Source organism: Tachypleus tridentatus, chromosome 9 (genome assembly GCF_004210375.1).
Source record: "Tachypleus tridentatus isolate NWPU-2018 chromosome 9, ASM421037v1, whole genome shotgun sequence".
In the NCBI taxonomy this organism is placed as follows: Eukaryota; Metazoa; Arthropoda; class Merostomata; order Xiphosura; family Limulidae; genus Tachypleus; species Tachypleus tridentatus.
Window position 1 is genome coordinate 133768217 of NC_134833.1, and position 17156 is coordinate 133785372.

At 31.6% G+C, this 17156-nt stretch overlaps 1 protein-coding gene across 2 annotated transcripts in view; it reads left to right on the forward strand.

The window, feature by feature from the left end:
* Positions 1–17156, forward strand: part of LOC143226422 (uncharacterized) — a 125934-nt gene that overhangs the window by 71406 nt on the left and 37372 nt on the right. For both annotated transcript variants that reach the window (XM_076457360.1, XM_076457361.1), the window contains exons 7-9: positions 13543–13599; positions 15312–15375; positions 16206–16356. In XM_076457360.1, the coding sequence (XP_076313475.1) occupies positions 13543–13599; positions 15312–15375; positions 16206–16356 (272 nt within the window). The remainder of the gene's footprint in view (positions 1–13542; positions 13600–15311; positions 15376–16205; positions 16357–17156) is intronic.

Sequence of the window (17156 nt, forward strand, 5' to 3'; positions counted from 1 at the left end):
ACTGCTTTGTTAAATGCAAAGGGTGGAAAAATATAAAATTGCATGAAACTAATCGTACATCGAGTCTTGAATGGTAAGATGACATGAATGTATTATGAATCATGAGGGACTTCACGTGTCCAGAAAGAAAACTTTAATATGGGTAGCATTCATATCTTCAGTGAATCATCTAAACAGAATGAGATACATAGCTTAGACAAAGACTTACTAGGTTGTCATTATTTTTGCAAAATTTGCATATATGCAGTAGCACCACTGTTACAACTGTATACTATCTGTTGGCACAGCAGATTAAGAGATTTTGATTCCCATGATGCAATTATCATACCTGTTGGGAAGATAATGTAATGCTTTCACATAAAAAGGGATTATAGATCTACTGTATGAAACGCCTAGTATGTAATTATGAGGTATATGAATTACAGGTAGTTATTTAATTTTATTATTTTTCTGAACATAGTTAAAACATTCTTGTTGAAGCTGTTAATATTGTATTTAGATTGTTTGATTTTGAAGATTGCACAAATGGCAATCATATGAGGGGAAAGTAAGAGAGCTGAGTTTATCACCATTCTTATTGAGATGAAGGAAACAGGATACTGAAAAATTGGTTTAAAAAGTTCATAATTTAGCTCAAAGACAATGGATATATGTTAAATAAACAATTTCCCAGATAGATGTAAAACAATCTGACGTTTATGCTTGTTTGGATAGTCTTTTTGTACTGCAGCTAAAATGTACCATATGTGGGGCCAGTATGTTGCATCTCTCTTGTACATACTTGTCACGAGATTGTATTCAATAAGGAAAATTTTACCAGTGATAGATTGCTACATCTATATGGTATCTATTTTATTGTATCTAATAATTGTTCATAGTCAAATTTATTCAACTTCATTAGGTGTCATGGTCAGAATCTTAATGTGTAGTGCATTACGTAATACCTTGCATTCCTATTATGATGTATTTGCTATTGTTTGTCTATGGGTTCCTTGCAGCTATAAGTGCATGTGTGGCATTGCTGTGGAAACTGGTGGGTGACTGTATCAGTATCTTTAAATAATTCATTCATCTTATTAGTACTATTTTAGTTCAAAACCTTACTGCATTCTGATTATCTGCTGCAAGTTCCTCTCAAAGTAAACTAAATTATCCCCACTTTCATTACTGAAGTTTGTGGTACAATCTTGGAGTTTCTGGTATTTGCTTAAACAGTATGGTGTTGTCAGTTGATGTAGTTGTATTTAACACCTGTAGAGAAACTTCTCATTCAGATTTAGGCTTTTGGAAAATAGCGTTGTTGAAGCACAAAAACAGACGTCACACTTGTTTTTGAAAAATTCAGTGTCTTGGTTTGTAATCTTATTAATAGGCTCATGGGTTATTTTTCTTGATTAAGACTTATTTTTTCAACTCTGTTTGCAGTACATTTTGGATCTAGTTGCTGTTGTGGTGTATGGTATTATTTTGTCCCTTTACCCTCTTGTATGGAGCTGATGTTCATTTTATGGTACATTCAGTATGTGTATGCATGCCATTTATAATGCCATAGTGTAAATAACCTTTCTTGGGGGAGAGGAAAAAAGTATTGTATAGGTCTTAAAACCAGTCACCTCAGATTTTTTTGATTTTTTTGATTACATTGATTTATTGTCCAGAATATCCATTACATTTAGAGGATTTGTTTTCATGAGCCAAAAAGAAGTTGTCAGATAAAACTTCCTGATATAAAACTCATAAAATTGTTTTTAGGAAAGATAGAACATGAACTGCAATATGTGGACTTCATTTTTAGATCCTGGAGAAATTCTCTTTACTAATCTTTGTGTGAAATATTCAGAATAGTGTTTTATCATTTTTGGATTTTCAAATTGTATAAAGTTAAATGTGTAGATTTTTGTTAATATCTCAATACCAAGCACTGTACTTCTGTAAGTATCTTATCTACTAAAAGGTATGTGTGAATAATTGCATGAGGTTGGATTATTTTTGTTTACAAGACCATTAGCAGAACTTGCATTCAGTACAATGATTATCAATCAAACTAAGCCAAGTAAGGACTTTTGTGCATATTTGTTTTCAGTAAGATAGTATAACTTACTAAAACTAACTTTTATTCAAGTATCCATTGTTTCATTTATTTTTTGTCATAAATTAACCAAAGAACTTGCAGTAGCATTTATATAAGATGGAGTTTGCTTCATCATATATGCTAGGTTTATTTGAATCTGTATTGTGTATTAGAAATATTTAGACATTTTGGTAATAAAGTTATATAAAATTGTCTTTACTCTTCAAATAATTTCTGGTGCTACTAGTGTTGATGAACCAAAATGCTAGAGCATTGCCTGAAATAATTTTTAATTATTATCTGTAGAGAAAACACTTTTAGAATATAAGAAAAATTAATATCATTATTGATGTGTTTGAATTTATTTTATTTATTAATCTTACTTATCATTTCAATGAATTTAAAGTTCTAAAGCAAGTAATTATTAAAATATGATTAATAATTTAACTTTAGTTTGAAGAAAAGTATGATTTTTAAATTTTTTTTTGCTCATTAATGTGCTCAAAAGCAACTTTTTTATATACCAGATTTAACATAATTGTAACTTTGTGCAAAATAAATTTTTGTATAACATGGTACGAATAACTGCTATTTTATTGAAAGCATATTAAAGACAACATTTTGTTTATAAGGGTTTAATTATCGATAAGTGGTTTAACTCTATCTAAAACCAAAAGCTTTATTGTAAGGACCTGGTTCAAAAATTTGTATATGTAAACAAATTTGAAATATAGAATAAAATCTTGAACAATCAAAGGGAGAAAATGACTGCAAAATGTTTTTTTTTTAATTAATTGAAAAAAAATTACTTGCACATTAGTAGCATGGTAATGATTGACAGTAACCTATCATTTTGATTACTGTTATAAACTTGAGACTAATTTATTACTAGGTACTGATAAATAAGTAGTTGACAAAACATGTAGAGTTACTGGTTATAATGGCATTAGGTTGTAAGTGTGAAATAAAAATTAAAGAATCAGATTTGACATTTTGGATTGTGTTAGTAGACATTGCTACACAAGTGTGTGCGTGCGTATGTGGGGTCATCAGGTGAAAAAATGTATTGTGACATTAAAGTTTTATTTTTTACAGTTTAAAATGAGTTAAAAAATGGGAATAGAAAAGTATGAAGGTATTATAAGTGTAATTATTAGATAAGATGCAAAAATTATATTGTATAGTGACAAGTTTTCCATATTTGTAGTTATCAAGTAAATACAAACATTGTAGCATAATGCATAACCTCTCTCTCTCTCTCTAAAACTGTTTGCATTCACTTTTGCCACCAATGGGGTATTCACCCTGATCCTGACCTCCATATTGGTGAATTTGTACTACCTGTGGTCCCCAAGACAATGTTCTTGGAACTTATCTTTGACCATAAGCTGATCTTTATACCACACGTGAAGCAGCTACAAGCCAAATGTACAAGAGCATTGAACATCCTCCTTGTCCTTTCTTTCACCACTAGGGTAGCAGATCGATGTTCTTTGCTAAAGATATATTGTGCTCTTATTTGATCAAAACTAGTCTATGGGTCATTGGTCTCTAGCTCTTCCAGGACCTTGACCTTGAAGATGCTGGACCCCATTTATCATCAGGGACATCCGCTCTGCACCAGGGCTTTCTGCATTTCTCCAGTCCAGAGTTTATACACGGAGTCTCGTGAACCTCCTTCACACCTCTGCCATTTGCAACTGTCTTTACTGTATGCTTTGAATCTTTGTTCCATACCACAGCATGCAACCTGAGGTTGTGTTTTTTTTAGGTGGGCCATGCTTTTTCAGAACAGATGATCTGCCATTGTTCCTTTTGGCTTTTGTATCCAGGCATAGTTGGATGAATTGGGTCTGTCCTGGGATAACATTGCAGTATTCTCTGGTCAGCCCATCACACCATGGCTTATTACTATCCCCAGATGTGACCTTTCTTTAAGTCATCTGAGAAAAGCAGATACTCCTAACTGGAAGTACTGTCTGTTATTTGCTGAACATCTTTCGAACCATCCATCCATTTCTATTTATACGGATGGTTCAAAATCAGGTAATTGTGTGGCCTCTGCCATGGATTGTTGTGGTTTAGTTGTTGCACACAGAATCACCTCTACAGTTTCTGTGTTCACTGCTGAACTATATGCCATTTCTTTTGCCCTGGCTCACATAGAAGCTAAGCAGTACTCAAATTGCACTATTTATACTGACCTGTTTAATTCTCTACTGGCTCTGGAATTGCTTCATGTTAGTTCTCATCCTGTTCTTGCTGATATTCAAAACTGACTGGCTCATTTCTCTTTAACATCCACTTCTATCCCTTTTTTCTCAATACCAGGCCACTTTGGGAAGGAACTAGCTGACGCTGCAACTAAATCTGTCTGCTCTGGCACTATCACTGCTGTGCCTCTTCCATACATGAACTATGGTCCTGTATTCAAGGCTCGGCTTTGTGCCAGTTGGCAGTTGACTTGGAGTGAGCAACGTAAAAAGAAGCTATTCCAAATAAAACTATCGGACTTTGGGCATCTTGCTTCCGTAAGGATAGGAAAGAGGAAGTTGTCTTAACTAGACTTCACATTGGTCATAGTTTTTTAATTCATCATTTTCTTTTCTCTGGTACTGATGCACCAGTGTGTTGTCTGTGTGACACTCAGGTTACATCTCTTAACAACAGCACCGGCACCATTTTAAACATTTTATCTTGAGGTTTATCCATAACTTTAGCCAGTGTTATTGGTGATGGTGACTCTGTCCACCTTATAAATATTTTTAGTTTTTTAAAACTATTAATCTATTTAATGCTATTTAAGTTTTTTTAATTTATAAATTAGACATTTTTTAATGTGATTCCCTTTTAAGAATTAATGTACATCTAGTTTGATTTGAAATTAGAAAATGGCCCTAATGTCAAATAACTTGAAACCAGGACTGGAAAGGCCAACTTCAGATGACTAATGCTGATTTTTTAACTTACTCGTTTCTTATCCTGGCAAGTTATGATAATTACAATTATGCTACAAAAAGTTCTTTACAACTTGTATTACTGTAGTTTTTCTCTTACTGTTGTAAGCTAGATATAAAAATAGGATTTAATGCTATGTTTTTAATTCAAAAATTAAACTTTGTTTTGTTTTACCTTAATTTCTTTTTATGAATTTTAACTTTTTACTGGATGTTTTGGTGGAGATAGCCTAGTTGCTTTGCACCATAAAACACCAAACCAACCAAGCTCATGATATTTGCATTTTTCACCCATTTTATTCTGTGTTTCTGTAATTATTTCCAATATTGTAAATCAGTAATCACTAACCAAGCACACATAAATCTCAAGTTTCTGTAGGTTCAGAAAGTACAGAGAGAAATATAAAAACATAGAAAATTAAGAAGCAATTCCAAGTTAACAACTAAAACCTTTTTTGAATGATGCTGAGTCTCAGATGCCTCTTACTAAGCTTCTGGAGCTTGTTGAAGTGTGTATATTTGGAAGAGGACAGAATTTACCAAATACATCAAGGGGATGTGCTGTATATATATGCATTTAATTCTGAATGGTTTTATTCAAATCTTTAAGTATGATTTGAAGCTACAGCCTGAGGAACCATTCATCCAATACTTGCAGAGAATTCTGTTTGCTTCATTCAAGGGTTTGTTTGCCGACTTGTGGCACTATGTGCAGTTTTGAATTTTTCTAGTATTTTGGATTTGAATTTCAAAGATAGAAAACTTCAGTTAAAAATGAGAATTTGGTAGTTGGTAATGAAGTTGAGCCTTCTCTTGCAATGCTTGGCAAAGGAAGCCAGCCATCTTTATATGAAGGTGTAAATTGCTATGAAACTACGTTGAAATATATGAGAGCCAAGTTCCAACTTCATGACACAACTTTGAAACATGCATAAATAGCAGACACATCTGTCCTGAAAAGTTCTTTGGAAAATTCAAGCCATTAATTGTAAAAGATATACTTTGGAGTAATACAATGAATTGCTTTAAAAAAAAAACTTTATAATCTATTGGACCGATCTATTAACTGAGTAAGATCTCAATGATCCAGCACTCAAGTGTTGGTATAGTACTGAAAAAAATGAAAGATGAGATGGTCAACTTTCAAAATGTAAACTAGCTAAAGTATTGAAGTCAATCTTTGTAATGCCACACAATGCAGATTGTAAGAGGTTTTTTTTTCATTGTTTGTAAAAACAGGACAGACTTTTGAGGATCAGTATCAAACTCCACCTGAGAATTAATGCTGATAAGGAATGTACAAGAGTGCTACTTTCAGGACTGTTAATTAGTAGTACACTGTAATTAGTAAACATTAAATAAAATACAATTAATAACACCATTTACATTTTGTGCCATTTTTTCTTTGTCAAGGTAATGATTACTGTATTTTAAAATTTAATATTGGTGGGTCTGTATATGTTAGATAAACACACAACTCATACAAACTTGTACAAATATCTGTACCATTCTTTGAAATGAGTACAGCTTCATTTCAGGAGGGCATGAGACAGAAGCATGATCAAGCAAGTATAAGTCTTGCAAAATGTTACTTGTGGTATGTAACATTTTTTTAACTTGGGGAGTGGTACATTTTTCCATGTGATTTACAAGGATGTTGTTAATTACATGCATAACAACTGCACAAAAATTTAGAAGTTATCTGAAAATTATTTTTTAATTATGACCAGGTAAAATGTATTTCAACATCTCTCAACTGCAGTAATTCCTCCATCCTTATCCCAGGACCTCTGTACTCATGAACCTTGATAATAAACATTAATAGGCAAATTACAGTTTTGAAGAAGTCGTAACTTCATGTATTCACTTCCTTGGACAAAATCATTCAACAAGATGCTCAAACACACATCACAGAAAAGAAAATAAAGTATAAAGGGTTTGAAAGCCTGTAAAACAAATTCAAATTTCAATGAAACAGAATGTCGTTACATTAAATTTTAATTGAAATTTACTACAAACTTGAAGCATAAGATTGAAGCTATTTAAAACTGAAGTTGGCCATCATTTGAGTAGGATGGCATACAAGTTTCAATTGTTAAAATAAATAATCTCACAAAATCAAGAAAACACTTAACATGATACAAGATTGAACAAACTCATCAAATTACTGAACTAAAAACATAATCATGGTTTACCATAAATAATTGATTAAAATTGAACATAAGATCTTTAATTAAGAAAACAGTCAAAATGGAAACTGAATTGAGTCATAAAATTTAAGTATGTGGTAAATTAACCAGAAAAGTAAAATAGAGAACATGTCAAAATGAAATTTGAAATGGTGAAGAATTCAACAAACTTGAAAAATGAATGAATCAAACATAATAGAGTGTAAACTTAGTGTCAAAATTAAGTAAGTTAATACTAAGATGCTTTGTAGGTATAAATGTATTATTTATATAAGAAGACATGGTATAACAGTTTACCTTCAGAGGTGTGAGAGAAGGTTGATTTTTTGTTAAACTTCACCTTTTAGCCAGAGGGTTTATTTCATGGATAAGAATTGGCTACACTTTTTGTAGTTTTTGATAATTTCCATTGTCAATTTGACTACCCATTCAGTATGTTCAAACCCTTTAAAAAAATGTTAGGTGGGGGTAGAGGAGCTGTAGACAGAATATTAGTAGGTTTGATTTGGACTACTTTAACTATTTTTATGCTCATTCAAAATTGAAATAAATATGCAAGGCTGATTTTAAGTAGCTGATTAATAGACAACTGACCAAACACAAAATATGGTTAGAAACCAAAGGTATCAAAAGACTACGGAAATGCACAAAGTATTTAAAGTACAATGATAGATTATCAGTAAAGGATAAGCATCGAGGTAGATTGTAATTGTTTCGTAAGTTCAAATTAATTGCTTAGAATTGCATAGAGTAGCCATTTTTCTCTCACTGTTTTCACACAACAATGTTCATTTAAATACAGTCTAAATTGGTCAAATAGAGACAGTCTGTTAGATACTAAATTATTTTCAATAAATAAGTTTTTTGTTACAAATGAAAACATTATGAACATATTAAATGTCACATAATTAAAAATTAAGTCTCAATTTATTATACACAGGAAAGCAAACTCTTGGGACTGGAGATATTTAGGCAGAAGAAATCAATTGACACTTTTGTAATTTGGCTTAAAGGTATATCAGAATATAAAATAAAATATCTAGATATTATATTTATGATTTGTAATGGAGAAATATCAGAAATTTGAGAAGAATAGGACAAGAAAAGGAAAAAAAAAAAGGTAAGGGCTTATGAGTGAACATGTACAACATTTTGCACCTATTTTTAAGAGATGAAGTTTGTAAATAATTGGTGATTAATTTTCTAGTTTGTACTTAACTGGTCAAATCATTACAATTATAAACTTGTATATTGACCTTTATGTATGCATTTGGCCAAAGTACATATGCCATGGCCTATTGCAGGGTGTCATTCAACATGATGTTATATATTTTATGCTACAAGAGCTTAAATACGAGATACAGAATACAGGGTTGTTTGAAGGATAAAAAAAAAATTCCTTTCAGATGTTACACAAATTATATGATTGCCAAAAAGTATTTTTATTTTTTGTATGGTCATTGGTTTCTGACTTACCCGAGTTTAACTCAGACTGATGTAGTCAGTTGATAAATATATTTTAAGGAGAAATACATTTGTTGCACATCTGAATTTTTTTGTTCAACAGACTTGTACATTTTATTCAAAATGAGCAATATTTTTTAAAGATACTTACTAAATTTGGAATTACAATCCACATTTCTTCTTCAGTACAGGAATGGCCCAACAAACTGACTTGGGGCACATTTGTTTAACTAATCTGTAATTTTGGTCATTGGAACACAAGTTAAAGTTATAAAAGTCTAATGTTTAAATGTCATTATAGCAATAAATAATGTAAATATTAAATACCCTAAGATGGTGTAGAATGTGCCAAAGAGCATGTAAACCCCATATCATTTATGGAATAGGATTCAAAACCACCCAGAAGTTTAATTAGCTGTTCTTATTTTTGTCTTTAACCTTCTATAAGTCCTTCCAGAGCTATAAATTAATTTAACAAAATCACTGGGTTTATTTTATTAACTACTACCTCCATAATTGTCTGGCTTCTTTGGTGTTCTTTTTTTTCCCACTGCATCAGTACTCAGGCTTCTGTTTTCTGTTGCTTGGGCCTGGTATTAGTGGTGCCATTAATTAAAAGTTAGAAGGAACATGGTTTTTGAAACTACCATTGGGGCTATTTTCAGAAACAGTCCAAAATGGATATGAATCTAGTAAGCTCTGACATTTATTCTGCTTTCAGTCTGCAGCCATTTTTGTCTTTTACTAGTAGTATCTTCCCAGAACTTATGATCAATGTTTTAGTGCCAACAATATGACAGAAATTTCTTGAATGCACATTTTCCACATTTTGTTTCAAAATATTTTAATTCTTGCTACATTGGTATTGCTTTCTCAGGTTCTTAGTTAGATTATGAAATGTGTAACCAAAGATTAACAGGTCATCCCAGCAGATAAGACGTGTATTATTGCAGTTTTTTAAATGTAAGAATCTTTGCCACACTCAAAAGTAGCAGGTGTATTGTACGGGCTGAATGGCGTAATACGTAATTTATACAGTTTTCTGACTTAAGAACAGTTGTGTAGTCTACTTTTATCATTCTTGTTGATTTTAAGGTAGTCATATCTAGCATGTTAAACCATTTGGTGTCTTACAATGCATATAGGTATTTGCCTGTATGTAGTAGGAGAAAAACCTTGTGTATCATTACACTTAGTTACCTAAAGTTAACTTTAAACTTAACATAATTTCTGAGAACCACCTCTGGTGATAAGTTTCTGAAGGTTTCATTATGTTGCCCTTTGCTATCCATTCATTGTTTTTCCAAGAAAGCCTGTGATACTTGTATGATATATTAGTGCCATTCATTCATTGTTTTTAGCCCCCCACTAGTACAGCGGTATGTCTCCGGATTTACAATGCTAAAATCAGGGGTTCGATTCCCCTCGGTGGGCTGAGCAGATAGCCCACTGTGGCTTTGCTATAAGAAAAATACAAAATACAAAATTCATTGTTTTTAAAACTCTAAGAAAGCCTGTGATACTTGTAAAATATATTAGCAATGTGTGGTTTTTCATCACTTACATGCTTATGACTGTTCTAGTTGGAAGATAAATGGATGTGTCCACAATTATAGATTAGCACCAACACTTGAACACAGCTCTTTTAATCAATGTAGTCTCTATCAAAACAAAGAACATTTCTGTGTGTCGTCTTGTCACCACAATAAATTGCTATAATGCAATAGACTGCATTTTTGAAATGTTATGGAACATCGTGTCTACATTTGGCGGTATCACTTCTTTGCAAACATGGATGTATACAGTCCACTTTTCCTTGGTTTAGTGGTTTTTTTCTAGAATTGCAGTTCATTTGTTGCATAAGTGTAAGTGAATGATAATTTCTATAGTAGGTCCATTTGGAAGATGCTAATGTCTGAACTAATATAGGAGATAACTACTTCCTCTTTGCAAGCATCTGGGTCAAGACAAGGTCAGTGATGATCCATTTTAATTATGAGCAATGTTTGAGTTAATTTGCTAAAGTGATGATTTCCCTCAGAATGTGTGACATATAGTAAGGTTGAGTAAAGTCTCTTAGCAGCACTGGTATTCACTAAAAACTGAACTTTGTGTTCATGCTTGATGATGTAAAGTCCATTGTTTTATGAACCAGTCCTCATAACATTAGTTGCAAGTTGACTGCTGCACACCTCTGAACTGATAGACCGACCCTTATAAAGCTCTATTGGATTAACCTTTTCACAGCATCAGCAGCTAAATTTGTCTTTCCTCTTCATCTCTTGCATATTACATAAATGGTGTTTACAGTAATTCTGTTATATTTAACAGGAGTTTGACATTGGCTCATCTATAATTATGACACAGTTGAAGTATCTCATCTTCCTCTTATACCCCTGGCATCTTGGTGAGCTTATCTCTTGCTGAATAGATGGTTCATCACTATCAACTAGGCCTGAGGTGTTCTTTCATGTCATACACAATCTTATTGGCCACTTAAAACCTGTTACATTTCAGTTTGTAGTGGATGCTTTTTGATCGCCATCACAGTGTCTGAAGTTTGTCTATTTTTGGAGCAGAGTTACAATAATAGTTTTTTTTTTTATTGCTTCAGCATACTGTCTGGTGTGACCAGTTTTAACCATGTTATTACAAAAACTGTATATGTTGGAGACAGCATAAAATTCTGAAATCTATTTGATATCACTTGAATATCCCTGTGATAAACTGTCAGTATTCATCTTGTCTCATTTAAAGAAGGAATACTTGATAATGCCTTCCCTTGTAACCTTTTAGGTCATCTGCATAAGAGACTGAGCTTTGGACTTGGCTTTATCAGTTGTTCAGTTCCTAACAGGATTGAATCTGTGGTGTGGTTATTAATAGCACTTGCATGTTGGTTTGTTTCTCATCCATAGTTTGTGTAAGATCATTATCTGATGTACCTTCTGTCCATGTTTACATTTATTCCATTTAATAACTTGCTTTAAATGCCTGAAGAAGTAATTCAAATCTTTACTTCTCATCCACTCGTATACCAGCAGGCTCACCTGTTTCACTTCATCATACCTAAATGATGGTGCAGGTAGAATACAACTGTTGTATGATTATGATAATATCTGGAGTTATGTCCATCTTGACAAATTCAGTATTTTCAAACAAAGCTTGGAGCACAACATAGAAATACAGAAGAATATATTTTATTATTGCATTCACTGTTCCTCCTGGCTGCTACAAGTAGAATTAGGTATCAATAGTCTATTTTGCTGACTTGGAAGACCCTTCACTGCCCCAAAGATCTCTAGAATAATGCCAAAATGTGGCTGCACTGTCTGGTGGCAGTGCATATTTTCTTGACAAGTTTTATTTATCATGCAAAACTTGTTACTCTCCTTGGTCTTTAGAGCTTTCAGTCCAGTATATATCAGTGCCTTGTCTTGTTACCAATAGGTGGTCAATATATCTTTAGATGTCCAGGTTTATCATGGTTGCAATGACTAGTTTTCACTTCATATGTTTCTGCATGTGGAAGGAAATCAGAAAGGTTGAACTAGTGCTTTCCATGGTTACTTGTTGATCTGTTGGTCATGAGAACAGATTGGATATGGAAGGAAATCAGAAAGGTTGAACTAGTGCTTTCCATGGTTACTTGTTGATCTGTTGGTCATGAGAACAGATTGGGAGTGTGGACATATCTCATATATAACAAATGTTCCTGATTCCAGCGAAGGCCTCATGTAGTTTTTGCTATATTAGCAAATTATGCCCTTATTTCACTTACAGTTTCCTCCTTTCTATCAGGAAGTGTCCTGTGATAATCATGTTTTACATATTTATAAGGAAGATAAATCTTTTATTCCAATTAACTTGTTCAAATCTCTTCTACCTTCTGCAATGAGTAGGACCTTGCTGGAGGAAGGCATGGAACAAGAATAGGGTTAAGAAGGTGTAACCTTTGCAGAATAATTGTTGCAAACAATCACTAGGAATTTTTAATTTACATACCAATATTCAGCTTTATTTTTTTAATGTAATACACAAAATTATTAAACAGCAATGCTTTTGTTTGTAAAAATTCTCTTAATAACCAATAATGTCTTCTTTGCTTGTGGTTGATGTTGCTTGAAAGTGCTAAGCCATTCATACCATTGAAATGGATAATTTTTTTAGTTATTGATCAATGTTTTTTTTTTACATCTGTTTAACCCCTTCCAGTTGGAACATCTTGGTATTACAAAGAAGAAAGAATGTAAATAATTGTTTACCATAAATGTTATCCAAGCCTTTGCTTTTTGTTATTGCCATATGGGTATTATCTTGGATTACAGCACATTATAACAATGAATATAAACTGTAATCATGTTGTAAGATGTAGAAAACCATGGCTGGTGGAATATGACATTTTGTACTAAATGTTTGTGATATTATGCCACAGAAAAACTAGTAATAATTTAAATCACATCATTCTTTATTGGCTTAGTATGTTTTCAGAAGATTGTATGACAGCACTTCAGCAATATTTTGTTTGTTTCACACCACGACTGATATGTTGTGACCCACCTAGCTTGTATTGAGCAAAAGGCTTCATAAACAGAAGCGATGTACAACAAAGAAAATAGTTCTTAAATTTTATTGTACATTTCTGTTATTTGAAACCTGTATTGGGGGCAGTTAGAATGATGTAATATCATATAAAAGTAGAATTAATCATTGTGTTCCATTAATAAACATAAAAATTTTCCATTGTACTAAGTCTGAATAATATGTACTTCAATTAGATATAGTTTAGAGAGGCATATTTCCATTAACTTAAATAACTGGTTCATCAAAATTCCTTTATGAATCAGTAATTATATTTTAGGTGATACCTTGACCCAAGATCCACACCATGAATCTTATGCTGCTACTGATGAAATGTGTAAGTGAAGAGTTTACCATATTTGAATACTAATGTAATATTTGAGGTTATATAGTGCATTTTAGTTTTGTATATCATTTCTGTGTATGTTTTAGTCTGGTAAGCTGAAGTTTATGCCATTATTATTATTATAGAACTTTAACTATACTTGTTTCCACAAGTGGTCTGCCTCCATTAATCTACCTGTGATGGTTTTATTGTCTTGAAGATTTTACATGTTCTACAGTAAATCCATGTCATTGAATCTGGAAATGATAAGTTTTTATCGTGTTCATATTTTTCATAAAATGTTGTATGTACATTTATGTAAGTGACTTATTTTCATTGAATCAAGTCACTTGTTATGCTTAAGATATTGACAACCACTGGCTGTAGATTTATCTAGACCAATTGCGACACAAAAGTCTTATCATTCATCGTAGAACTCAAACAGAATAATAAAAAATGTTCATTATAGTGAACAAAATAATAATTTAAGTTAAGTTTTTTTTCTTCCAGTTTGTAAAAAAAATTCCTTACATGAAAGAAAAAATTTTGTAAATTATTTTCAAAATCTGCATAGTTGAATCATGGAAAATCCATTATTAAAACCAAAACAACTTTTAATGAAGTTTTAACTTACAGGCTTTGACATTTGTAATTTGGAATCTATTAGCACTAACTGCAACTGGTTGTGTGTCTTTTTTTTTTTTTTATGTAGCAGAAGGGTCTTTCATGAATATATTCCAAGAAAATATTGAGCATGTGTGACCAAAGTTTTTTGTGCATATCTGAGTAAAAATCCATGTGCATCAATGATACATTTCAAAGCAAAATGCACTGACATTAACTTTTAAATATAGCTCGGCATAATAAAATAAATGTATGATCCACATAATTTATAGAAAAGTCCTTATTTTACTTGTGGGTTATGTGTGTACAAACATTAAAAAAAATATATATATTTTTTGAAACAAGTATAATTTCTTATGAATAGACATAATTTTACAATGTATTGTGTTATTAATTTCCATTTGGTTCTTTGTAATAAGCATGCCACCTTTTTCTCTTGCTCCTTATAATAAGCAGTACCTATGATACTTTAGCAATTTGTAGTGTCTACCTGTACTAGTGTTTGCATTAATATTTCAAATTATAATGTTATTTACTAGGTCAGACATGATCTGGTGGCTTAAATGTTTGACTATTAATGAGTAGGTTACAAAATTGAAACTTGTAAGTGCTTTCTCATTCACTTGGAAGGGGATTATAATGTGATGGTCAAGCCCACTGTTTGTTGGTAAAGAGTAGCCTGAGAGTTGATGATGTGTGGGGTGGAGTAGTTGCCTTTTTTTGAATCTATCACTTAAATTAGGAATGGCTAGTGAAGATAGACCTAGAGTAACTTTGCTTGAAATTCAACAAAAAAACAATTTTCTAGGAACCAGGTCTTGTTTCTTATTCCTGATGTAGGTTATTTATGGCAACTTTGAGTTGAGATAATTTGAACTATGGATAGTGCATGGACAGGTGTCTTGAGTGAGGCTAATGTAGTAGCCTAATTAAACTTCAGAGTTTGATATACTGAATGCAAAAACGTTATTTCATCATTAGTAAATTTAATTTTTAATTAAATTACAAAAGTTTTAACTTTTTTTTTTAATTAGGGATTATTTGTTTACATAACTTGAAGTGATACTGGCTATTTATTTTATTTTTCTCTGATTATTTAGATTCTAAAATCTTAGAAAATGACAACACTGCTATACATAAAGCAACAGCAAATGGACACCTTTGGTAAGCCTCATTTTATATTGCACAATAAACTTTAAAAAAATTTGCATTTTTTTTAAACAGTTGTAGCTGGTAATTTTTATATAAAATGTTTAAGGTAAATGATCCAAAACATTTCAAAAAGTGAACTATGGAAACTACTGGAATATAAGTTCTATTATTAGGTTAGTGACATTAACGTTATTGGCTGCTTCTTGTACAGAGAATGATATAGTATTCAACAATACTTAAGTATGTCTAAGTTTTCTTAATATATTTTTACCACAATTGGTAAAATTTTGTTAAAGATTGCAAGGATTTTCTGCAGGAAGAATGAGATTGTTTTAAGTATTTTAATTAAAAAATTGTTATTTTTGTCTTCTAGTTATTCACACTCAGACTCTGAATGTTCCAAGTATTTTCATCAACATATTGTGCAGTGAAGTGTTTAAAATTTAAAGCAGAAAATGTGCATACCTCTTACTTTTTTTCATCAAATACTCTTGAAAATATTCTGAGTGTATAAACCAAATTGCAAGTTTTTACTTTTTCAGAAAAAGATTAATTTTGATGTGTTTTTTTTTCTCATCCTTTGGTATTAATACTTGTTTAGTTTAGCTTATATTTTTAAAAGAAATTATTAAACCTTTCTAATATGCATTTTAATACATGCTTAATTAAAATGTAAAACTAAAACCTAAATAAAACATAAAATTGTGGTTATCTGATATGTGTATTTCATTTTACATTTAAATAACTCTACTTATATAACTTTTTTTTTTTCTCTAGAATATGGCTTAAATCTGTGTAGCTTGCACGTTAATAGTGATACCTGCTTTCTAATTGCATCTTAGGTGTCTTAACTTAATCCTAAAAGGTGGTTTTGATATCAATGCAATGAATGAAGAAAGGCAAACACCATTGCATATTGCTGTTACCTTAGGCAACAAAGAAATAATAAATCATCTACTAAAAAATGGTGCTGACCCTATGGCTTATTCCAAGGTAATGAAAAGTAATTTAATGACTTTTAATGTAAGATAATTTTTTAACTTAGCTGTATTACAAGATGCATCTTAATAAAAGGGATAAAAAATAAACAAATTAAACCAAATTAAAATAATGACGTACTTTGCTTTGATATTTCTTGAATTTGATTAAAAAAAAAAAAAAAAACATTAGGGTTTTAGGTTGTTTCTACAGAAATATTGTATACAAGTCTAAAGATATTTTAATTTCATTGTATAGGTCACATTTGGAGTATTGTGCTCCTTACATTAGGAAAGATATTGAATTGTTTGGAAAGGGTTCAGAGGAAGGTTACTAAAATTGTTCGTGTGGTAGAAGGGCTGTCATATGACGTGAGATAAAGATCCTTAAAATTGTTTTCTTTTGAAAAAAGAAGAGTTAGAGGGGATCTTATTGAAGTGTTTAAGATTGTGAAAGGAATTAATAATGTTGATACATCAACATTTGTCATACTTAACAGCGAGAATTATAGAACTAGGGGACAAAAATATAAATTTAGGCAAAGAAGAAGCCATCTTCAGCTTAGACAATTTTATTTTTCAAATAGAGTGGTTGGACTAGGGAATGGATTGCCTTCAGATGTTGTGCAGGCTGTAAATTTATATGTGAATGACAAGGGCTGGCTCAAATTATTTATTTAATAGTTTTTTTTGACTTAGAGGATGGGACAGCCAAGCTAAACCAATAGGTCTCTTGTTGTCTGTAAATGTTGTGTCATAATTGCTTATTTAATGTTATTTAGGTTTGTCAGGTTTTAAATCAGTGTAGAAAAATAT